Source organism: Caretta caretta, chromosome 4 (assembly GCF_965140235.1).
Source record: "Caretta caretta isolate rCarCar2 chromosome 4, rCarCar1.hap1, whole genome shotgun sequence".
NCBI lineage: Eukaryota > Metazoa > Chordata > Testudines > Cheloniidae > Caretta > Caretta caretta.
In genome coordinates, this window is record NC_134209.1 from 99,441,817 (window position 1) to 99,466,240 (window position 24,424).

General features: G+C 40.9%; 1 protein-coding gene across 5 annotated transcripts in view; it reads right to left on the minus strand.

Annotated features, from left to right (window-relative positions):
• Positions 1 to 2,649: 2,649 nt before the first annotated feature.
• The window catches only part of CEP135 (centrosomal protein 135), a 110,326-nt gene continuing 88,551 nt past the window's right edge, over positions 2,650 to 24,424 (minus strand). For 2 of the 5 annotated variants that reach the window (XM_048848229.2, XM_048848225.2), the window contains 5 exons: positions 22,945 to 23,154; positions 21,864 to 22,066; positions 19,309 to 19,476; positions 16,099 to 16,245; positions 2,650 to 2,790 (listed from right to left, as the gene is read on the minus strand). In XM_048848229.2, the coding sequence (XP_048704186.1) occupies positions 2,736 to 2,790; positions 16,099 to 16,245; positions 19,309 to 19,476; positions 21,864 to 22,066; positions 22,945 to 23,154 (783 nt within the window). In that variant the 3' untranslated portion in view covers positions 2,650 to 2,735. Of the gene's footprint in view, positions 2,791 to 8,806; positions 10,339 to 16,098; positions 16,246 to 19,308; positions 19,477 to 21,863; positions 22,067 to 22,944; positions 23,155 to 24,424 lie in introns of those variants that run through there. The other 3 variants (XM_048848227.2, XM_048848226.2, XM_048848228.2) reach the window with 3 other exon arrangements.

Here is a 24,424-nt window from a genome sequence, read left to right on the forward strand (position 1 = left end):
AACATTGAAAAGTTTACATTCCTCAAATTGAAGATCCTCAGTTCTTAAGGGATCCCTGCTGACAAACCATAAGGATCTCCGCAGAGCAAGGGAGGCAGCCATATATCTGAAAGCTGTATTTACAGCATCAAGGGCTACTTGGAGGGATTTAATCACCACAAGTTGACCTTTGTCAATCAGTGACTTTAACTCCTTCTTGGTTTACAAATTTAGATAAGGAGTCCCAGTTCAAATAATCATACATTGCCAGCAGGACCTGGTAATTGGCAACTCATTTGGAAACTTGATGCACAATAATTTTTCCAAACACATTAACTTTTTGTCTCTTGCCTTTTAGTGTCCCATTTTGCTGGCTTTGTTTCAACCCTCATTCACATCATTGACAATTAATGACCCCAGTGGTGACTGTCATATAAAATTGCTGGGAGTTCTGGGAAAGCACTTAGGAGTGATGGTCTTCTCTCTTTGATGCAGGCACCTGCCAGAGCAATTTAGCTGGCTCTAAAAGCCCTTCGTTGGTCATTGCAAGACATCCTAGTACTGAAGTGTGCAGGAGGTCCAGGAGCTTGTGTGGTGTGCAGAATGTCCTGGACCACCTCAGCTGGAATCTCCAACATGTCATCCATTCTGCTTAACAAGTCCACGAATGTCTTGTTTGCCTCATTGGGTATAGGACTGACCTCTGCAAGTTTACTTCGTGGTAAAACTAAAGTGCCTTAATTTCACTGAGTTTTTAATCTTGTGATAGCTCACATGCTACCTGAAGAGGGACATACTCTCCAGAAGGAATGTTTTCAGATGAGACTCCCTAGATCTTTGTGTCTCCGTAACGTGGCTCTTGCCCAGACACATCTGGTGTGCTCATCATGGAAAGGCATTATCACTTCCATGAAAGGCAATTTTTAAAGCCAGGAGATTCATGTTCAGTCATAAAAAGAAAAGGAGTACTAGTGGCACCTTAGAGACTAACCAATTTATTTGAGCATAAGCTTTCGTGAGCTACAGCTCACTTCATTGGATGCAGCTCACTCACGAAAGCTTATGCTCAAATAAATTAGTCAGTCTCTAAGGTGCCACTAGTACTCCTTATCTTTTTGCGACTACAGCCGAACACGGCTGCTACCCTGAAACACGTTCAGTCATAATGACTAATCCTGGGGCAAACTCTCAGGCAAACCGAACAATTTTCTCCCTTTAAGGGAGAAAGGAAACAATCAAAAAACCTAACAACACTAATGACTAAATATTAAGTACCTAACTATTTACATCACAAAAAATAGGCCACACAGTGAGTGGAGATCAGGCATTGCATGACTTGTAGCCACAGATAGTGACAAGGAAGTGAGAGGTGGTTAGGGTCATCTTATCCGTTTTCCCCTCCAGTGGAGGTGTGAGAACACTCAGGGCACAGGTGCGGCCCCCAACAGACACTGCTGGCCAAAGGAATCTGAACTCAAGTGTATTGGGTATATGTGCACCAGCAGTGGAATAGATATGGACAAGCACTGAAAGAGAAACTATTAATTGTTAAGCTATTCCAGAGTGTAGACCATATGTTCCTAGAAGTGGTTTTATGGAGGACCTCCTCCCATCTCTGACCTCATAAAACCTCTATGGCAACTACAACAGTTACTTACATGGAAAAGAAAAAATAATTTATTTCTACCTATTTTAATGTTATTGAGCAGTTAGAGAAGAAGCCGCCAGCACTATGATCAGCCAGCTCTCTGCAAACCACCATAAAGCCTGTGGACAAGAGGTTGCAACTTAAAATGAAACTAACTAGCTGAATAAGAGTGGTACGAGTTAAATATCGCAGACTGGAAAGAGTGGTCAGCAGTGCTAGGAGTGTGCTGATTTGAAATGGGTTGCAGGCCTCAATACAATTTCTAAAAGGTGAGCCGGGTTGCTGAGAGGTGAACATTTTTAGTACTACATGGGGGAAACACACTGATTCCATTACTTGCCAACCTCCTCCTGGGGTAGAACAAAAAATCAGTGGTACTGCAAGAAGCAGGCAGTGCTCTTCTCCTCTCCCCTCCCCTCAGCAACCTAACACCATTGTCACAGGAGGAGATGGGGGAGAAGGGAGCGGAAAGAGCCCAGCAAAGAGCAGCTATGTTCCCTGCTCCCACTTCCCTTCCTTAAGCAACATGGTTTCTTTGCTCTTCCCCCTCCCTACAACACCCAACTGCGTGGGAGAAAGTGACCCCACTGCAGCCTCTCTCCCACCCCATGCTCCAAGACCTGGGAGAAGAAACCCAGGAGCGGCAGGCGTAGCATAGGGGCACAACAGATGTGGAGATGCAGCAGACAGAACTGTTTTGGTGGTTAGCATCAGTGACCAGACAGATACAGGGGTGACAAGACTTTAAGACCCATTAAGTGTTGCTGGTCAGGATCCAGAAAAGTCTTAGTGCTGCTTTACTTTTTATCTATATGCTTCTGTGTAGAGGTTAGATACTGCAGGTTTTCTTGGCTTTTATTAACTTATCACTTAATGAGGGGAGCATTTCTCATTTTAGGAGGGTCTGAGAAAATTAAAGTTTCAAAATACTTTCTAAAATCCTTTGTTTAAAAGGGCACTGACTTTAGATTAATCATCTAAAATGTCACCGAAGCCAAGAAAGAAGGGAAGGTCAAAACAGCTTAAAGTTTTTAAAAAAATTTACTGTTGATATGTTTAACCCACCAATCCAGACTGATAGCGTTACTGTCTCCCCAGCATCAGCCATCTAGAAAGCAGACTCTTTGTGCTCTCCAGATTTCTCACATCTCTGGCAATCCACTCTAAAAAAACACAGAGAGGAAACAATCAAAATAAGTACCCTTTTGCTTTATTTTCTGGAGTCATCAATAGAATCTTAGAATACTAGGATTGGAAGAGACCTCAGGAAGTCATCTAGTCCAATCCCCTGCTCAAAGCAGGGCCAACACCAACTAAATCATCCCAGCCAGAGCTTTGTCAAGCTGGGCCTTAAAAACCTCTAAGGATGGAGATTCCACCACCTCCCTAGGTAACCCATTCCAGTGCTTCACCACCGTCCTAGTGAAATACTTTTTCTTAATATCCAACCTAGACCTCTCCCACTGCAATAGAGAAGCTAGGGGAAAAAATACCATAAGTCAGGATGAAAGTATTTTGGGTGTCATCCGTCCAGACAGGACTCCACTTAGCTGTCCTGTCCCGATTCTCAACTTACCAGGATAGGAAACTAGAAACCTGTCAAAAAGCTGGGGTGTTCCAGTTTCCTATTCCCCCCCAACTTGGCAAGGTGCAATAAGAAAACAACTCTTCAGGATAGCTGACACTCCAGCAAAGAACAAAACAACCACTACAGTATCCCTGATTGGCTGTAGGTTTGTTTTCAAAGTAGTAGGCCCTTAGAATCAAACATTAAGCAATCAAAATAGTTTACACACATCGTCACACTGAAGTAACTTAAACCTCTCAATTTTTTTCCTGTTTTATACTTACTGAACTAAATTAGAAATTGTTTTAGCTGTGTTGGTCCCAGGTTATGAGAGAGACAAGGTGGGTGAGGTAATATCTGCTATTGGATCTTCTGTTGGTGAAAGAGACAAGCTTTCGGGCTACACAAAGCTCTTCATAAGGTCTGGGAAAGGTACTCAGAAGCCTGGTCTATACTAGAAAAATAGGCTGGCTTAACTATGTCACTCTGGGGTGTGAAAAATCCATACCCCTGAGTGATGTAGTTAAGCTGTCCTAACTCCCCCTGCAGACAGCACTAGGCCAACAGAAGAATTCTTCCATTGACCTAGCTACTGCCTCCCAGAGAGGTGGATTACCTATGCTAATGAGAGAACCTCTCCTTGTCAGCATAGGTAACGTCTATACTTCAAACGCTACCGCGACACAGCTGCAGCTATTTCAAGTGTAGGCAAGCCCAGAGCATCACAGCTAAATACAAGGTGGAACAGATTGTTTAGCATCGGCACTTATTCTGTGACCATTAAAGGTGAAGTATCCTATTAACAATCATAGGACAAAAATAGGTTAGTGGGTTACAGAGAAGAGGTGATGCGTCGGGGGAGGGGACTGGAGGTTCATGTCCCCCTCCAGATTTGCTCCTTGGCTTGTACTGAGCATGCTCAGTAACACTGCTGAAGCCAGCTGTCCTCACTTGCTCCCCTACTATCTGCAGGCACAGGTAGTCTCTGTTACAGTCTGTTGTTGTAAGCATAAATCCAGTGTGTTTATTAAGACCATGATTGTTAGTGTCTAGCAAAGTTATGAATTTAAGCCCACAGGTTAGTCTTTGAAGATCTTGTGCACGTTTCCTTTAGGGATGAGGACAGAGGTCATATATGGAGTGATTGTTTTGTGAAAAGTGTTCATCCATGGGTGATATGGTGTTTTTGTCTTATTTTTGTTTGAGTTCATTTGAGAGCATAGCGATTGTCTGGTTTCACCCACACAGTCGTGGCATTTAATGCACTGGATGAGATATTCTACATGTTGTGATAGGCATGTGTAGGACACAGGGGTCTTGAAAGGAGGTATTGATCATCATTGCAGTGGAAATATAGATGCAGGTTTTGCATCTGTTGTTCTGGCAGGGTCTGGTGTCACTATAATGGTGTGTCCCGATCTGAGGGGAGCTTGCTTCTGATGATGAGGTTGGAGGGGCTGGGAGGTTGTTAGAAGGCCAGAAGAGTTTTGTGTAAGTTTCTCTCTCAACAGAAGTTAGTCCAAAAAAAGATATTACCTCACATACCTTTTCTCTATAAATTAGAAATTGATATTTTAAATCAGGGGTGGGCAAACTTTTTGGCCCAAGGGCCACATCTGGGTGGGGAAATTGCAGCAGTCATGAATGTAGGGCTGGGGCAGAGGGTTGGGGTGTGGGAAGGGGTGCGGTGTGCAGGAAGGGGTTCAGGGCAAAGGGGTTGGGGGGAAGGGGCTCAGGGCAGGGGGTTGAGTTGCAGGAGGGGTATGGGGTGCGGCAGGTGGCTCAGGGCAGGGGGTTGGAGTGCAGAAGGGGTGCGGCAGGTGGCTCAGGGCAGGGGGTTGGGGTGCAGGAGGGGAGCAGGGTGCAGCAGGAGGTTTGGGTGCAGGCAGGGTGTGGTAGGGGACTCAGGGCAGGGAGTTGGGGTACATGAGGAGTAGGGGGTGCAGGAGTGTGGGGGGGCTCAGGGCAGGGGGTTGAGGTGCGGGCTCCAGCCCTGTGCTGCTTACCTGGAGCGGCTTCTGGAAGCAGCCAGCACCACGTCCCCGTGGCCCCTGAGGGAGGAGGAGCAGAGGGCTCCGCACACTGCCCTTGCCTGTGGGTACCTCCCACAAAGTTCCCATTATCCGTGGTTCCCCGTTCCCGGCCAATGGGAGCTGCGGGGCAGGGGGCGGTGCCCTCTGCCTCCCTCCCCCAGGGGCTGCAGGGATGTGGTGCCAGCTACTTCTGGGAGTGGTGCGGGCAGTAGTTCACCCACCTGTTTTAAATCATGAAATGGTATAATTGTTACCTTTGTTTGTACAGCTTACCATAAAACATTCAAAACAAAGTTGTAACAGATGGGAAAAGAACAACACTGTAGTCTAGTTTTCAATGATATTTTAAATTTACAAAGCTAGATGGCACAAACTGAACTATTTCAGTACACTGGAGTATTGATATTTTTGGAATGGCAACTGGTAGGTGATCACATATAATAGCATTCAGCTATGTAGAATTAAGAGTTATCTGCAAATAGTGAAATTAGCAAACAATTAACATATTTGTTGAGTTATCTAAATTAAAGATTTCATCATGTAAATATTTACATCTAGCTTTGCAGTTTCTTTTGCCAAGTGAAGAACAGTATCTTCCAAAGAATGGAACACTTGGGCCTAGTCTACACTACAGAGTTAGGTCAATGCAAGGCAGCTTAAGTCAACCTAATTATGTCAATGACTACACGACAATGTTTCTGATCTACTCAGTCAACTTAAGTGCTATGCCTCTTGCAGAGGTCAAGTTAAGTCGACATAGGTTGATGCAGTGGCAGTACAGACACTGCGTTACTTAACATCTACTTTAGTGGCTCTGGTCACTGTTTTGAACTCCGCTGCCCAGTGGCCAAGTACACAGGAATATGCCCCTCCTCTTTTAAAGGCCTGCACATTTTTGAAATTCCATTTCCTATTTGCTCAGTGTGGAGAGTTCACCTAGCTCCTGCCCAGCTAAGCATGCTGGCTACACGCTCCAAATGCACTCCTACCTGGAGTGCACAGGAGGTGGTGGAACTCCTGGTTCTGTGGGGAGAGGAGGAGGTACAGGCAAAACTCTGATCCAGCCATAGAAATATGGACATCTGTGAGCAGATCGCTTGAGGCATGAAGGAGAAGGGCTACAAGAGGGACCTGCAACAGTGCTGTGTGAAAGTGAAGGAGCTGCAGCAGGCATACCAGAAGGCAAGGAAGGCAAACAATTACTCCTGGTGTGGTGCAGCAGATATGCTGCTTTTACAGGGAGCTGTTTACAAGAGGTAGTGAAATAACCCGTGGAAGTAGTGTGGCTATCTGCTTCTCATTACCCAGCACAGTTAGGCAGAGGGGGCTCTGAAAAACATATGTGCACTGAGATATCCTGTGAATCCTCCATAGAGATCTCAAGGAAGCTTTCCTGTAAGTACTCTGCAATCTGTTGCTGAAGGTTTTTGGGAAGGCCTGCCTTATTTCTTCTGCCACAGTAGGACATTTTCCCATGCCACTCAGCAATTAATTGGGTAGGCATCATTGCAGCACACAGGCTAGCAGCATATGGACACGGTCTGCAGCTGAACACGTGTAGCAGCTGTTCCCTTTCCGCTTTCATTACCCTCAGGTATGAGATATCAGCTAAAGTCACCACTGCCTGTGGGAGACGGTGCTAGTATTCAGTTCAATTGCCTGATCTGCAAACACTAGTGCCCGTGTGCCCCCCACACTCCTTGTGCCAGCTCTCTGCCTTCTTCCTTCCAGGGCTGGGACTGCCACCATGGTCTATGAATACCTGGCTGAAGTTAAAATGTATGGCTTTAAACTGGGGTGGATTAAAGGGAGTGATTTCCATATGCTTGGAGTATGCACTCACAATAGCACCTTTAGGCATTGTATCTTTTGCAGCTGCAAATGTGGCCCTCACCTCCACACCAGCAGAGAGGCTGAGCCAGATGAGGAGGAGAAGAAAGGGAATGCAGGATGACCTGTTTCTAGAGATCATGCAAGCCTCTGGAGCGGCAGACACTGAGCAGAGGTAATGGAGGATCACTCTCTGACGAAATGGGCAGGGACACTGAAGACAGAAGAAAAGCTCAGGAGAAGGAGCATGATGCACAGCAGATGATGGTACGCATATCCTTCAGATGCGCTATCTATTGCCCCACCGCAGTTCAGGAACCCCACTGCAGCAAAACCATCCACTATCTCCAGCACACTGCCCAACTCCAAATTGTTTCCTGACTGACTAGTAGCAGTCAGGCATTAAAAGCTTCCACACAGTGATCACAACTTGCTTCTCCACTGTCAGGGCAGGTCTCATTTGGGTGTTGCTGTGCAGGAGGGCTGGGACGAGTTCTGCACACAGTTCCAGGAAAGAAGTGGCCTTGTGCATCCAAAAGTTCTGCAGCCACTGCTTGTCATCCCATACCTGCATAATGATGCGAACCCCATCAGTGCTCGTTTCTCGAGACCAGACCAGGCCTCAGTCATGTTCAGTTGCTCTGTGACTGCCAACAGCAACTGGGAATTGTTTTATTCCACGGCTTCCAGCAAGGCTACTTGAAAGAAATTGTCACATTCTGTGCGGCAGCTCCAGAAATACTGCAGGATCAGGCACATTGTGTTCGCAACGCTCATATACACAGCTTGTATACACTACTGCTTAAGTCGATGTAACTTGCATCACTCTGAGGTGTGAAAAAGCCATCCCCCATGAGTGATGTAAGTTACATTGACTTAAAGCAGTGTCTACAATTACACGACGGAGAAAACTGTATCATGGGACATTCATGCCATTTTCCCAGTCACCGCTGCGTGAATGTTTTCCCCCCTTGCAGCATTGCAAAGCCTACCCAAAACACCCTGTGCTAGATGGCGATGAGTTGCACAGTGGGCTAGCTACTCATGGTGCACTGTTCTCTGCATTGATGCAAGCACTGGTAGTGAGAATGCATAACACTGACACAAGGAGCATAAGTTGGTTGTGTACGTCCACACTAATTACTGTGGCAGCTGACATAACTTAGATTGACTTAATTTTGTAGTGTAAACATACCCTTGCTCTTTTCACTTAGTATTTTATTATTGAAAAAGTTTGACAGTAAAAAGAATATAAATTAAAAGATTTAAAAGCTACTGTGGAGACTATCCAAAGCAGAAACAAAAATTGAATAATTTAAGAACGTACTTTATATAGGTACTGTGAACCTCATCATGCACCACTGATGTCAATGAAAGCTTTGCCGTTAACTTCATTTGGATAGTATCAATCCCTATAGTATTTCCCTTCACCCCATAATGGACAAACCAACAATTCCCTTCACCCCATAATGGACAAACCAACAATCCGTTAAAAATAGAATTGTACTCGTCTTGTATAAGCAATTCGCTTCCATGCCCCCAGAGGTTGGAACTATCCTATTTAAAATATTTACAAGTAATTCTGAATTTGTGTGTTTTATGTTGCCACTTTCAGTCCTTACAATCTAGTCTCTACATAGATATGATTGTCTAAACTGACACAATATGCCACCCTCATACAAGAATAAAGCTTATATATGGAAGCAACAATATATTTAAGTTAATTACAATGTTTCTATTGAGACCATATTTCCAGATAAAATATATTTTTATTAAGTCACAGTCTTAACAATCTTATTGCAAAATACTGTTGATGGGAGACCAAGTGTAGCAAAGTTCAAAGTTTAATTCTTCCATGTCATTTTATATGTTCTTTATGCCTTATTGGTGTCCATAATGGAATCTGGGAAGTACAGGATTTTCTTCAAAGTTATATGAATGGAATGCTGTAAATCAGTCAGCAGGGATGCATTATAACAGTATAGGTTTCCCCTTTCTAATTCTATACATAACACCAATAAATACTTGTCACATTATCTTTTGAATTACTAGATACTATTAAGCACTATTCAAATTAAACATTTTGAAGGACAACCAAGATGAATCCAAAAATACAGTTATCTGACAGAGATCAGCTTTAATATGTGTTAAAAAATGAATGTAGCAGAGTACATAACCTACTTTGACCTAAACTTTTAATAATTGTCTGTCACATTTATCAGAGTTTTCTTAAAGAGATTAATCCTCACTACACTTACCTAGTAGCTCTGTATCCTAATAAGGCCCTGTGTCACATCTCTTTAAAAACTTGAACTCAACTGTATGAATGATTCCAGATTTTGTTCTAATCTTTTAAAAAAAAAATTAAAAAAAAAAATTGAAAAATATCTCCAGATTTAGTTTGGAAATAAGTAAAATAGAACTATTGTGTAATATTTAGTACATTATAATACAGTACAAGTTTAAAATCTCTTATTTCCATTACTTTTCATTAACATTGGCAAAATAAGTTTTAAAAGTATAAATGGTATTCCAGAAGACTAGACTATTTTTATTAGAAATGACATATAAAGTAAATTTATAAAATACAATTATTGATTTGACACTGCTCTTTGTTAAGAAGAAAATTCTACAGCGAGGATAATAATCCATTCTGAAAATAAACTGACATTCTGCAAGACATGGGGTGTATAAAAGCAATGACATGTAAACAGAAAACACTTGTAAAAAAATCCAAAAACACATGGAAATCCACCAGAAGCATAACAAATATACTGTGCATCAACAAATCTTTAAAAAAGTCCAAACCTGTTTTTGTTCAATATTCGCTCATGCTGTAGTATGTACATATTTCTGAAGCCATATCTGATTTAAGCAAATTTAAATAAGCAGAGAAATCAGAAGTTGTTAAATCAGTTATTCTTACTCAGCTTCCTTCTTTTGTACCATAAATTTATATAGCTATTATACTAGCTTTGCAAAAACTGCCATGCAACTTTGTTATAATGCATAAATTTTGTGCCTCGACAGGCAATGAAAAGCACCCATAAAAAAAACACCTTGTCAACCCCAGATAAATGGGAGAATAGAATTTTCAAGTCTGATTGTATGACACGAACACACACAAATTCACAAGTTATCACTGATTTGAAGCGAAGTCAGAGGCAGAATTCATGTCAACCTTCATAATTTTCAAAAGTCCTTGAAACAAGTTAATCCTTCTATTACTGGTTTAGTTTTAAGACTATCCCAGGTATGGTTATTCCTTGAAGCTCACATTTCTGGTTGGGGGGAGGAAGAAGAAATTTTAAAAATATAAACATCTGCTTACAGTATTTTTATCCATTCAACCAAGGGTAAAATATATAATAATATTACCTGCTTCATAGTTTATTCCTAAATTACTAGAATCAGCCCATGATATCACCCACAGAATTTATTTTAATATATATTTTATTCTTGACACATTCGCACAAGCACTGGACAAAAGTAAAATGTAAGCCAAGGACAAGTAGAAAGTTATTAGGTTAGACTAAATGGCTTATAAAAAGGGGAAAAATTCCCAGTGCATAGTATAAAACAACACAATTGACAAAACATACTTCCACTGTGGAAAGCTGCAAGGAAGGGATAAATAAGAAGTAAAAGTGATCAGAGAGAGAAAGTGAAAAGTTCATGGGCAGGTCTGATTGCCAAGAAACAATTATGCATTGGACTCAAGAGCTGCGATCGGACAAATCTTAAATTTGTGTATGAAATCAGAAATTTCAAGAGTATTTGGATTCAAGCAAAGTCCATGGAAAAAGTACAAATATGAAATGGTATCTCTTCTGTTAACTTTGTGCAATTTCAGGATTCTTGGTTCCTCTCTGATCTAATTAGACAAGTCAGCTGTGGTAGCATACCTGGGTACTAAATACTTTTTGAAAATAAACAGAGCTCAACTCACAATCCTTTCATTTTGACTTTTCACTGAGATGCAACGTGTAGCGGCGGGAGAGGTGGGTCACACAAACCTGTAACCAGGTTTGTACCATTGACAGGTCATATCTAAAACAACAATGCTTTGTAAAAATGTAGAGACATATATGAGTGTCCTGCAAATCTCCTGGACAGTAAAAGATGACAGGCTAGCTACAGATTCTGATCTACCTATGATAGACTGTGCCTTATCATGACCTTGAATGTTCAGACCTTGGCAATCAGAAATGGAAGAGTCCCCAAGATGCATCTTGGGAAGCTGGCAGTTTGTGCTTGAATCTTTCAAAAAAATCAAGGTTTTTTCTGCTTAGTAGCTTGGGCCTTGGCTTCCTGAGACCTCTGCTAATACAGAGGCCCAACACCTTCCAGGTATCCTTCAAACCAACCTAAAATAAAGATCATCATCTTGGCCTGTCCCTTACCTCTCTTGTGGAAAGTAGAGGGTTGGATAATGGATCTCAAGAAACAGAATGTGACCACACTCCTTTTTGCCTTAATGAGATTGTCCTCTGCCCAAATCCCCATTTAGCAAACTTTCAATCGGCTAAACTACCTACTGAAAGCCAAAAATCTCAGGCAGATATCTATGGGTATCAAGTGCATCGGAGGATTTCCACACTCGAAGCTAGGCCATTTCCAATCCCTCATAGACTGAATTCCGTACAAATTTGCAAGGGGAGAGAACGGATAAACTGGTATGACTTTTTCCAAAACTCATACTAGTATTTACCTATGTATCTATGCTATCTACCTTAGTATAAGATTCCTGTAACAGTGTATGTGTTGTTAACAGGTAGCTCTGAGTATGGGTTGTTGCTCTTCATTCTTAGAACATCCCAGTGTTAGAATCGTGATTCAGAGGTGCTGAACTATTAGGCTTGTCCTTGACCATCAATAATGTTACCATCAAGTGCTAATGTAAAAGGTAGAAGTAGTGGCACTCTTTAGCAGCGTGTGCTTGCATTTTGCCACCTTACACATGGCTAGAGTGGTATATGGATGGATTGGATGGGTATGATTTCTGGCTGGGAGCCCATAGTGGTTTTCTGCATGAGTTGGATGACCCTAGCCTCTCTCTACAAAAATTAGGAGCGTGGCTACTCTGAGGTAGAGAGGAAGGATTGAAGGCTGTCTTCTTCAGTACCCCAAATGTCGTGACATAAGAAATTCCTCCAGCTTTCAGGTTATCAACCTGACAAATCATTCTCAACTTTCCATGTAGTAGTTTCAGGTTACTAGATGAGATGATCTGTGTATCAAATGTGGAGCAGCTGTCAACCCTGGTCTTTGTGAGGCCATTAATGCTGAGAATATCAGAGGAAGGTGTGGTGAAGAGAGTGTTTAAGTGAGGTTTACTATAATCTCAGAGTAGCCTCTGTGCTTGGACAATATCTACAGCTGACTGGGCAAGATGCAGGGCATATGTCACCAAAGCTGAAGAAAGGAAACAAATTGATTAGACTGCACAAATACTCAAGCTCTGGCCAGTACAGGACACTGTGGATATGTTTACATAGCAACCAGACACCCGAGGCTGGCCCATGGCAGCCAACTTGGGCTCACAGGGCTCTTTCATTGCTGCGTAGACTTCTGTATTTGGCTGCATCCTGAGCTCTGGGACCCTCTCTCACCTTCCAGGAGACCAGAGCTTAGGCTGCAGCCTGAGCCTGGAAGTAGACATAGCAATGAAACAACCCCGCAGCCTGAGTCCTGTGACCCTGAGTCAGCTGGCACTGGCCAGCCATGGGCTTTTCTTAGCTGTGTAGACATACCCTATACAGTAACTCCTCGCTTAACGTTGTAGTTATGTTCCTGTAGTTAAGTCCCATTCCTCAGACGTTCTTGTTAAACCCTGGATTTATGCTGGAAAATGGCCCACCTTGATTATCATACACATTGTAAGGAGAGTGATCACTTTATATAAGCTATTACCAGCAGGAGAGTGGGGTGTGGGGAGAGAAAACCTGGATTTGTGCTGGAATTGGCCCACCTTGATTATCATACACATTGTAAGGAGAGTGATCACTTTATATAAGCTATTACCAGCAGGAGAGTGGGGTGGGGGGAGAGAAAACCTTTTGAAGTGATAAACACCCATTTTTTCATGGTCTGTGTGTATAAAAATATCCTCACTGCATTTTCCACTTTTATGCATCCGATGAAGTGAGCTGTAGCTCACGAAAGCTTATGCTCAAATAAATTGGTTAGTCTCTAAGGTGCCACAAGTACTCCTTTTCTTGTTCCTGAAAAACGCGACTTTAAGCGAAACAATGTTAAATGAATCCAATTTCCCCAACCCATACTCAGAGCTACCTGTTAACAACACATACACTGTTACAGGAATCTTATACTAAGGTAGATAGCATAGATACATAGGTAAATACTAGTATGAGTTTTGGAAAAAGTCATACCAGTTTATCAGTTCTCTCCCCCTTCCAAGAATTAATGTAAAGGGGGCGAGGGGATTAGGTTCCAGGGAAATTTTTTTCACCAGACAAAAGACTATATTTTTTATATATATATATACATACACACTCACACACACAGACAGTACAAGTTTTAAACAAACAATTTAATAGTGGTACATAGCGATGATGATTGTGAAGCTTGGTTGAGGTGGTGAAGTCAGAGGGTGGGATATTTCCCAGGGAATGCCTTACTGCTAAATGATGAACTAGCGCTCGGCTGAGCCCTCAAGGGTTAACCCATTGTTGTTAATGTAGCCTCACACTCTACAAGGCAGCACGAATGGAGGGAGGGGAGACAGCATGGCAGACAGAGACAGAGACACACACCGGTGTCTGAGAGAGAGAGAGAGAGAGATGCGCATTGCTCCTTTATGTACCTGACCCCACTCTAAGTACACTGCCTTTTTAAGTAGATCAAGCTGAGACGGCAGCTGCTGCCAGGAAGGTCTCTCTGTCTTGAGCCCTATCATGTGTCCCCCCTGCTCTATGGAAGATGGGGTAAGCGGGGTGTGGGAGCAGGGGGACACCCTGACATTAGCCCCCTTCTCTCCCGCCCTCCGCACAGCAAGCAGGAGGCTCCAGGGAGCAGCTCCAAGTCAGAGAGCAGGAGCAGCACATGGCAGTGAGGGGAGGGACAGCTGAACTGCCAGCAACTGATAGCTTGCTGGGCGGCTGCCAGACAGGGAACTTAGGGGAGCGGGGAGCTGATAGGGTGGCTGCCGGTCCACCCTGGTTCCAAGCCCCCACCAGCTAGCTCCAAGGGGCTGCTCTTCCTGCAAGCAGTGGACAAAGCAGGAGGCTGCCAAACGATGTAGTCCAAAAATCATGGAGCAGGTCCTCAAGGAATCAATTCTGAAGCACTTAGAGGAGAGGAAAGTGATCAGGAACAGACAGCATGGATTCACCAAGGGCAAGTCATGCCTGACTAATCTAATTGCCTTCTATGACAAGATAACTGGTTCTGTGGATGAAGGGAAAGCAGTGGACGTGTTGTTCCTTGACTTTAGCAAAGCTTTTGACACTGTCTCCCACAGTATTCTTGCCAGCAAGTTAAAGAAGTATGGGCTGGATGAATGGACTATAAGGTGGACAGAAAGCTGGCTAGATTGTCGGACTCAACGGCTGGTGATCAATGGCTCCATGTCTAGTTGGCAGCCGGTATCAAGTGGAGTGCCCCAAGGGTCGGTCCTGGGGTTGGTTTTGTTCAATATCTTCATAAATGATCTGGAGGATGGTGTGGATTGCACCCTCAGCAAGTTTGCAGATGACACTAAACTGGGAGGACAGGTAGATACGCTGGAGGGCAGGGATAGGATACAGAGGGACCTAGACAAATTGGAGGATTGGGCCAAAAGAAATCTGATGAGGTTCAACAAGGACAAGTGCAGAGTCCTGCACTTAGGACGGAAGAATCCCATGCACCGCTACAGACTAGGGACTGAATGGCTCGGCAGCAGTTCTGCAGAAAAGGACCTAGGGGTTACAGTGGACGAGAAGCTGGATATGAGTCAACAGTGTGCCCTTGTTGCCAAGAAGGCCAATGGTATTTTGGGATGTATAAGTAGGGGCATTGCCAGCAGATAGAGGGACGTGATCGTTCCCCTCTATTCGACACTGGTGAGGCCTCATCTGGAGTACTGTGTCCAGTTTTGGGCCCCACACTACAAGAAGGATGTGGAAAAATTGGAAAGAGTCCAGCGGAGGGCAACAAAAATGATTAGGGGACTGGAACACATGAGTTATGAGGAGAGGCTGAGGGAACTGGGGATGTTTAGTCTGCGGAAGAGAAGAACGAGGGGGGATTTGATAGCTACTTTCAACTACCTGAAAGGGGGTTCCAAAGAGGATGGCTCTAGACTGTTCTCAGTGGTAGCAGATGACAGAACAAGGGGGAGATTTAGGTTGGATATTAGGAAAAACTTTTTCACTAGGAGGGTGGTGAAACACTGGAATGCGTACCTAGGGAGGTGGTGAAATCTCCTTCCTTAGAAGTTTTTAAGGTCAGGCTTGACAAAGCCCTCGCTGGGATGATTTAATTGGGGATCGGTCCCGCTTTGAGCAGGGGGTTGGACTAGATGATCTCCTGAGGTCCCTTCCAACCATGATATTCTATGATTCTATGATGTTATAAGGGAGCATTGCGAAACTTTAAAAGAGCATGTTCCCTAATTGATCAGCAACATAACAACGAAACAATGTTAACCGGGAAGACTTTAAGTGAGGAGTTACTGTATCAGCTCAGCGGCACAGACATGCCCCAGCTCCCCCTTACTGGTGAAGAGGTTTAATGGTTTTAGAATTTTAAATCTATGGATGTATATGGCAGTCCTGTTCTATAAGCAAAATCCCAGGAGCAGGAATCCATTGTAATACTTTGCTTTTGGAGAATAACTAGCATTTCATGTTTTCAGTCAATGCTATTTATTTTGTTTAAAACACTATAAGAGTGTAACCATCATTTGAGTGTTTAAATATTTCATATGCACCAAAACATAAAATGCTGATTTCCTGCCCCCCATTTCAATCTAAAAACAGCTGTATTTAATTCTTCTGTGAACACTTAATCTTGACAAAAATCAACAAATTACTTACTTTTCTGCTGCTGCTCGATCGGTTGTTCTTACAATTGCATGCTCTGGAGAATGGGAAGGAGATCTCATTGTTGAACTAAGTGGAGATGAGGTATGTACAGAAGATGTGGACAGACCATGTCGACGCATTTCCTGAATTGCGCGCTCTCTACCAAGTAGACAATAATTTTATTAAACACTAATTTGTATGCACTTTTATCTTTATTACCACTATTAGCATTCATATTCCACCACATCATAATATTTCTCTGTAGAAATTATTAGACGATAAAAGAAAATGAAAGGTGATAATTTAATTGGATATCATATACACATTTTAAATAAAAATGTCTCAATTATACTTAAGGGACACAGTTCGCTTTTTAAAATTAATTGTTACTTTTAACACTTAAGGATATGATAAAAGGTTAGAAAAAAATTCTCTACTTTTTCAGTTTGTTTACTTTGTGAATTTGACAACACTTCGTGTAGTCAGTCTTGTTCTTCTGTAAACTCCGTATATTTGTTTTTTGTATGGGTCTCCCATACCTCAAGAGGTGAGGAAAAAATTACTTTAAAATGCAACTGTAAATCCACTGGATCTACCAGGAGTTTCAGAACTAGGTATAAAGAACAGGAGTACTTGGTGCACCTTAGAGACTAACACATTTATTTGAGCATAAGCTTTCGTGGGCTACAGGCCACTTCATTGGATGTATAGAATGGAACATATAGTAAGAAGATAAATATACAGAGAGAGAGAGAGAGAACATGAAAAGGTGGAGTAAGAGGCTAATTAATTAAGATGAGCTATTGTCAGCAGGAGAAAAAAATTTTGTAGCGATAATCAAGATGGCCCATTTAGACAGTTGACAAGAGGGTATGAGGATACTTAACATGGGGAAATAGATTCAATATGTGTAATGACCCAGCCACTCCCAGTCTCTTTCAAACCCAAGTTAATGGTATCTAGTTTGCATATTAATTCAAGCTGAGGAATTTCTCGTTGGAGTCTGTTTTTGAAGCTTTTCTATTCCAAAATTGCCACCTTTAAATCTGTTACTGAGTGGCAGAGGTTGAAATGTACTCCTACCAGTGTTTGAATGTTATGATTCCTGATGTCAGATTTGTTTCCATTTATTCTTTTGCATAGAGACTGTCCAGTTTGGCCAATGTACATGGCAGAGGGGCATTGCTGGCACATGATGCCATATATCACATTGGTAGATGTGCAGGTGAACGAGCTGCTGATGACGTGGCTAATGTGATTAGTTCCTATGATGGTGTCACTTGAATAAATATGTGGACAGAGTTGTCATCGGGCTTTGTTGCAAGGATAGGTTCCTGGTTAGTGTTTTTGTTGTGTGGTGTTTGGTTGCTGGAGAGTATTTGCTTCAGGTTGGGGGGCTGTCTGTAAGCGAGGACTGGTCTGTCTCCCAAAATCTGTGAGAGTGAGGGATCATTTTTCAGGATAGGTTGTAAATCTTTGATGATGCGCTGGAGAGGTTTTAGTTGGGGGCTGAAGGTGACAGCTAGTGGCGTTCGGCTACTTTCTTTGTTGGGCCTGTCCTGTAGTAGGTGACTTCTGGGTACTCTTCTGGCTCTGTCAATCTGTTTTTTCACTTCAGCAGGTGGATATTGTAGTTTTAAGAATGCTTGATAGAGATCTTGTAGGTGTTTGTCTCTGTCTGAGTGATTGGAGCAAATGCGGTTGTATCTTAGAGCTTGGCTATAGACAATGGATTGTGTGGTGTCTCCTGGATGGAAGCTGGAGGCGTGTAGGTAAGAACTAGGTATGGTACCTGAAACTACTTGTAACATTAAAAAAACCCAAACACCCCATCCCCCAACTTTGTAGTTGAGAATGTTCTTTTAGACCTCAGACGGCACTGAAGAGGATAGAAAATGACATCACTTGCGCCAATATCCAAGCTGCAACCATGGTGTGGGAATATAGGCCTACATTGGACCTGGGTGTATTATGATTTTAAATTGAGTTTTGGTGTTAGAACGGGTTAGGCCCAAAGCATGTAACCAAAAAGAATAAGATCATGAGACAGGGATTGTGTTAAACTTGTAGCAACTGTTAAAATATTAGCATGATCTTATTTAAGGTTTGGGTTGTGGTAACAGAAATAAAGAAAGTACAGCTAATTCAGAGGTTTTCAAACTGGGGGGCATGCTCCCTTGGGAGGAGGGCACGGAATGTATTCTGGGGGAGCGTGAGAAGCTTTAGGAAAAAAACAAAAAAACAACTTACTGTGCACATTTTACCCACATCAATGAATAACTAGCACAGCTGATTCCTCCAGACATACCAGGTCCCAGGATGGCACTGTGCCTTTTGATGGATTTCTGTTAAACTTGCATGGCATTATACAAAATTGTTGCCCTCTGTACATTAATCTGTTTGCTACAACGCAAGTGTGCACATTTAATTGTAAGCATCAAGCACAATTGCAGTTTTGCTTTTGCTCTTATTACAATGGATTGTTGGCTCTGTTTCAATCAATGCCTTGCTGTTTTTAATATTTAGTGAGAGTTGCATGTTGATTTTTTTAAAAATTAGTATATGCACTTGTGTGGCAGGCGGGTGAGGGGCATGTAAACTACTACAGACACAAATAAGAGAACCACTGAGCTAATTGGATACCAGATGCAGGTAACTGTTGATTTGTTTACTTTATCACAAATAAATGCTTAGTGAGTAGTTAGGGACAAAATGAGGTAAGAAAACCTTGATAAAAGAGGTCCAGCCATTACTCTTGTCTTGACAGGGGCAGACAACAGGGCTCAGCCTTATGCTGTTTCATTTGGCTTTAGCTAAGATCTGATACCCAGCAATAACATCACTTGTTTGTTACAGTATATACAAAAGCAAGGTTTTCTTGGGGTTCTTTGTCAGAGTTTTCACGGGAATCAAAACATGATGGGAAGGTGTCTCCTGGGCTTGATCCAATTGTAAGAATTTTGGCCAATGCTTTATAACTATATTGTTGCTAGGATATAAAATATGAGGGTATATATTCTTGTATTGGTATTCTGAACGTAATCAACACCAAGAGGTCTTTGGACTAACAAGAGAATGCTTGTGTGAAAACTGAGTTATGGTAAACCTTGACAAAATTATTAGGAAAGCTATTTTCAAAACACACGGTATTGCATTAGCAGCTACCTTAATGATGGGAAAGGAGGATCACCCCACTGAAACAAAAACAACACAGGTGCTTACCGTTCAAATCGTTCAGTTGTCAGTTGCCTTTTTAAAACATCATAGTCCGTCTGCAGCTGTGCAACTTTACTTCGAAGCATGGAAACTTCTCTATTATGACTGGTTCTAAAAATATCATGAGAAGTAACAAAGAATTTTCTTAAATTGTTGCACGCTTTCAGCTGGTATCTTAGAGGAATTAGGAAAAAGAGAAATGAACAAGGCAAACCAAAAAATGAAGTAAGAGGAGTTGTTACTTCAAATAGCTCAAAATAACAGAGTGAGAATCAGAAGTGTTGGGAAGAATTGAATAAATACAATGACAATTTACTGGATGAAGCTAACCTGGGAAAGACAAAAGTGTGAACTTGGAAGTCCTTCAATAAATTCATACTACAGTGCATCATATTCCTTTATAGATAAAAAAATACAGTAGAACCTCAGAGTTACGAATGCCTCTGAGGCGGTTTCTAACTTTGAAATGTTTGTAACTCTGAACATAATGTTATAGTTATTCTTTCAAAAGTTTACAACTGAACATTGACTTAATACAGCTTTGAAGCTTTACTATGCAGAAGAAAAATGCTTCTTTCCTTTTTTTTATAGTAGTTATGTTAGGGCTGTCAAGTGATTAACAACATGATTAATCGTGATTAATTTTTTTAAACCACAGAATACCATTTTTTAAAAATATTTTTTGATGTTTTCTACATTTTCAAATATATTAATTTAAATTACAACATAGAATACAAAGTGAACAGTGCTCACTTTATATTTATTTTTGTTACAAATATTTGCACTGTAAAAAACAAAAGAATTGTATTTTTCAATTCACCTCATACAAGTACTGTAGTGCCATCTCTATCATGAAATTTGAACTTACAAATGTAGAATTATGTACAAAAAAACCTGCACTGAAAAATAAAAATGTAAAATTTTAGAGCATGCAAGTCCACTCAGTCCTACTTTTTGTTCAGCCAATCGCTCAGACAAATAAGGTTGATTACAATTTTCAGGAGATAATGATGCCCTCTTCTTGTTTAAAACATCACCTAAAAGTGAGAACAGGTGTTCTCATGGCACTGTTTTAGCCGGTGTTGCAAAATATTTACGTGCCAGATGCGCTAAAGATTCAAACGTCCCCTCATGCTTCAAACACCATTCCAGGGGACATGCATCCATGCTGATGACAGATTCTGCTCAATAACAATCCAAAGTAGTGCGGACCGACGCATGTTCATTTTCATTATCTGAGTCAGATGCCACCAGCAGGTTGATATTCTTTTTTGGTGGTTCAGGTTCTGTAGTTTCCATATAAGAGTATTGCTCTTTTAAGACTTCTGAAAGCAAGCTCCACAGCTCGTCCCTCTCAGATTTTGGAAGGCACTTCAGATTTTAAACCTTGGGTCGAGTGCTATAGCTATCTTTAGAAATCTCACATTGATACCTTCTTTGCATTTTGTCAAATCTGTAGTGAAAGTGTTCTTAAAATGAACGACAAGTGCTGGGTCATCATCCGAGACTGCTATAAAAGGAAATATATGGCAGAATTCGGGTAAAACAGAGCAGGGGACATACAATTCTGCCCCAAGGAGTTCAGTCAGAAATTTAATTAATGCTTATTTTTTAACAAGCGTTATCAGCATGAAAGCATGTCCTCTGGAATGGTGGCCGAAGCATGAAGGGGCATACGAATGTTTAGCATATCTGGTACGTAAATACCTTGCAATGCCGGCTACAAAAGTGCCATGCAAATGCCTCTTCTCACTTTCTGGTTGCACTGTAAATAAGAAGAGAGCAGCATTATCTCCCTTAAATGTAAACAAACTTGTTTGTGTTAGTGATTGGCTGAACAAGAAGTAGGACTGAGTGGACTTGTAGGCTCTAAAGTTTTACATTGTTTTGTTTTTGAGTGCGGTCATGTAACAACAACAAATCTATATTTGTAAGTTGCACTTTCACAACAAAAAGACTGCACTACAGTACTTGTATGAGGTGAATTGAAAAATACCATTTCTTTTGTTTGTGATTTTTACAGTGCAAATATTTGTAAGCAAAAATAATATACACTTTGATTTCATTTATAACACAGAATACAATATATATGAAAGTGTAGAAAAACATCCAAATATTTAATAAAATTTCAATTGGTATTCTATTATTTAACAGTGCAATTAAAACTGCGATTAATCGCGATTAATTTTTTTGAGTTAATCGCATGAGTTAACTGCGATTAATCAATAGCCCTAGTATTTTTCCCTAACTTCATTTCCTGAAACAGATAAACCTAATCTGACTGAGAAAGTTTCTTTCCTGTAGCTGAAATGCTACTTATAATAGTAACTGGGAGGATGGAAGCCCACGTCAAGAGTCCTTGAGAGTTTGGGGCTCTTATGGAAGATTTGAACATACAAACAATGATTCTCTCAGAAACAATCTTTTGACCAAGCGTGGGGGGTTTGATTATGTAAATAAGTTGTTTTATACAGTTCAAAGATTTTTCACAATCAAAATACAAATAAAATAAAAAATGAAAAAATATTGGAAGAAATGTAGTTGTCTGTTTTAGAACTTACAGTTTGCTCTCTGCAAGTGTTAGTTTGTCTTTAAGTAACTGAATTTCTGAATCTTTCTCATGGGATTTTAAATGATTCTGAAACTCTTTGTCTCTGCTAGTAGCCAGCAGCGTTTCAAGATTCTGAATAGTAAGTCGTTCGCTGGACAATTGCTTTTTTAAAAGCTCTGCTTCAGACTTTATATCTTCTAATTCAGCCAGAACCTATGGTATAAAACAATTACTACAGTAAATTTGTTACTAGCCTTACATTTAATGTTCACTATTTATGTAGTATTTTACAAACAGATACACACAGATACGTGTATGTACAGTTCTCACATTCTCTCTGAAAAAGACTAATTTACAGTTTATAAAAATTTTTTAACAGACAAGAAATTATATTAAAATGGGAGTTAAAATTAAAAATACATATCAATTTTAATGTAAGGGTTTAGAAAAAACACATTACAGGAATGTTTTCATAATCCCTAAAATAAGCCTTAGAAACCCAGGAAATTCAGAATTAAGATTAAATGTATAAGAAATCTAAATGGTTAAGATGGAAATATTCAGTTAAGGCACCCAAACAATCTTGTGCCTTGTAGTGACAATACAAAAAGGAATAAATCTGGACCCACAAACATGAAAATGCCTTAACCATAATGGTATGTTCAATACATGATTATTTTAAACTTAATCTTAACTCTGCTAGTGTCACCATTTTTAACCTGAGGGTTTTTTATTTGTCATGTAACTTCAGAATTAGATACATTATATTAATTATTAAAATTAGTCACTTTAATAGACATAAAAACAAACCATCATGATCTAAATAAAATGTATAGTAGGTTAATACTCAGTAGAAAATTTAAAGATTGTACAATATATCAAGAATTAGTGGACTAACATGCATCTGTTTGTTATATGCGTGCGTGCGCACACACTTATTTCCTATTCTAAAGGAGCCCCAGTGAAGCATATGTGCATGTCAGAAATGATTACTAGTAAGGGGGGGAAAAAGAATTAGAGCTCCCCCAAGTAAGGAAATCAAATTGTGTATCTGTGCTATAACAAGAGCTATATTAGTCGTTGCTTCTTACCCTTTCATAATCCAGGTTTTTGGATGTTAGCTGGCGTGAAAAATGTTCTTTGCTAGACTCAAGTTTCATGCACAGTTCCCTCACAGAAGCCAGGTCAGCTAATACAGAAGACTTTTCTTCTTGTTCGTATTTGAGATCCTCTTCCAATCTGGACATATTTTTTGTAATTGAAGAGAGCTGAGATTCATATGCTTGGTGTGCACTGATATGCTAAATGAAAACAGACAACAGTTAAGAGGTCATGATTTTTTTTCCCCAGTGTTAAAAGTTGCATAACAAAGTTACATACATTTAAGTATCTTTTCCCTGAGCTCTAAACTGAACTTTAGACTACCTTACTTTTTTTTTTTCTTCTAAATCATGGTTTAAAAAAACCAACAACCCTAAAAACCAGGTTTCTCAGAAACTTTTGCAACCATTTGAAGGACTACACAGATATTAAACAAAATGCAGAAGTAGACTATATTGGTGTTTCAGAAGAAAATTAAAACTTAAAAATTGAAGACTGAACTCCATCTTTTAATTAAGAATGTCAGACAAACGAGGCCTGTCTCTGCTTGGCTGTTAAAATCTTTTTGATCTTCAGAAAGACTGTTTCTTCAAATATGAAATCCTCATTTGATATAACTGGAATAATCTAATATGCTGTTATAAGAACCAAATGTTTGAACTAATACTTAACTCTGAAAAATATCACAAGAACATTTTGTCCCATGAGGTGAAATGGAATTATTGGAAGATATAGTGGCAATATTTATTCACATCTATTGAGATCATGCAATATCTAGCTCCTCCATCTTGAAGTCTTCATATAAGCTCTACCAAACAGTTCCTCCACAGGAATGTAAACCTGCTCTACTTAACAACAGTTACTCCAAAGGGCAAGATTTGGTTAGGTTCCAGGGAATTTTTTTCTGCCACAGAAAAGACATTATATACATATACAGTATAAGTTTTAAATAATTTTAAACAAACAATTGAATACTGTACTTACCAATGATGATTGTGAAGCTTGGTTGAGGCAGGGACATAGTGGGGTTGTGGCATGGGGGCTTGCCCTGCTCCGCCTGCTGGGCATTCCAGCCACGGAGCACTGGGCTGGCGGAGGGGGGGAGCCAAACAACATTATAAGGGAATGTTGCAAGACTTTAAAGGAGTATGTTCTCTAATAGGTCAGCGACCTAATAACGGAACAACATTAACTGGGACGACTTTAAGTGAGGAGTTACTGTCAGTGGTGACTAAGTGCCACAGTCTGCCTTTCCTACTCCAGAGGGGTGCAGATGTACCCTGGGCCAGAGTTATACCTGTTGCAGCAAATGCCCTCAGGCATACCAGCACAGCTGCACTGGCTGGTACATTAGGTGACTGGAGCTAAGGTTTTACCCATTCCCAAACCTTCCCATCCATATACACTGGGTAGGTGGGGAGAGTGGTGTGAGTAACCTCAGAAAAAGAACAGAGGAAACAAAATGCTACA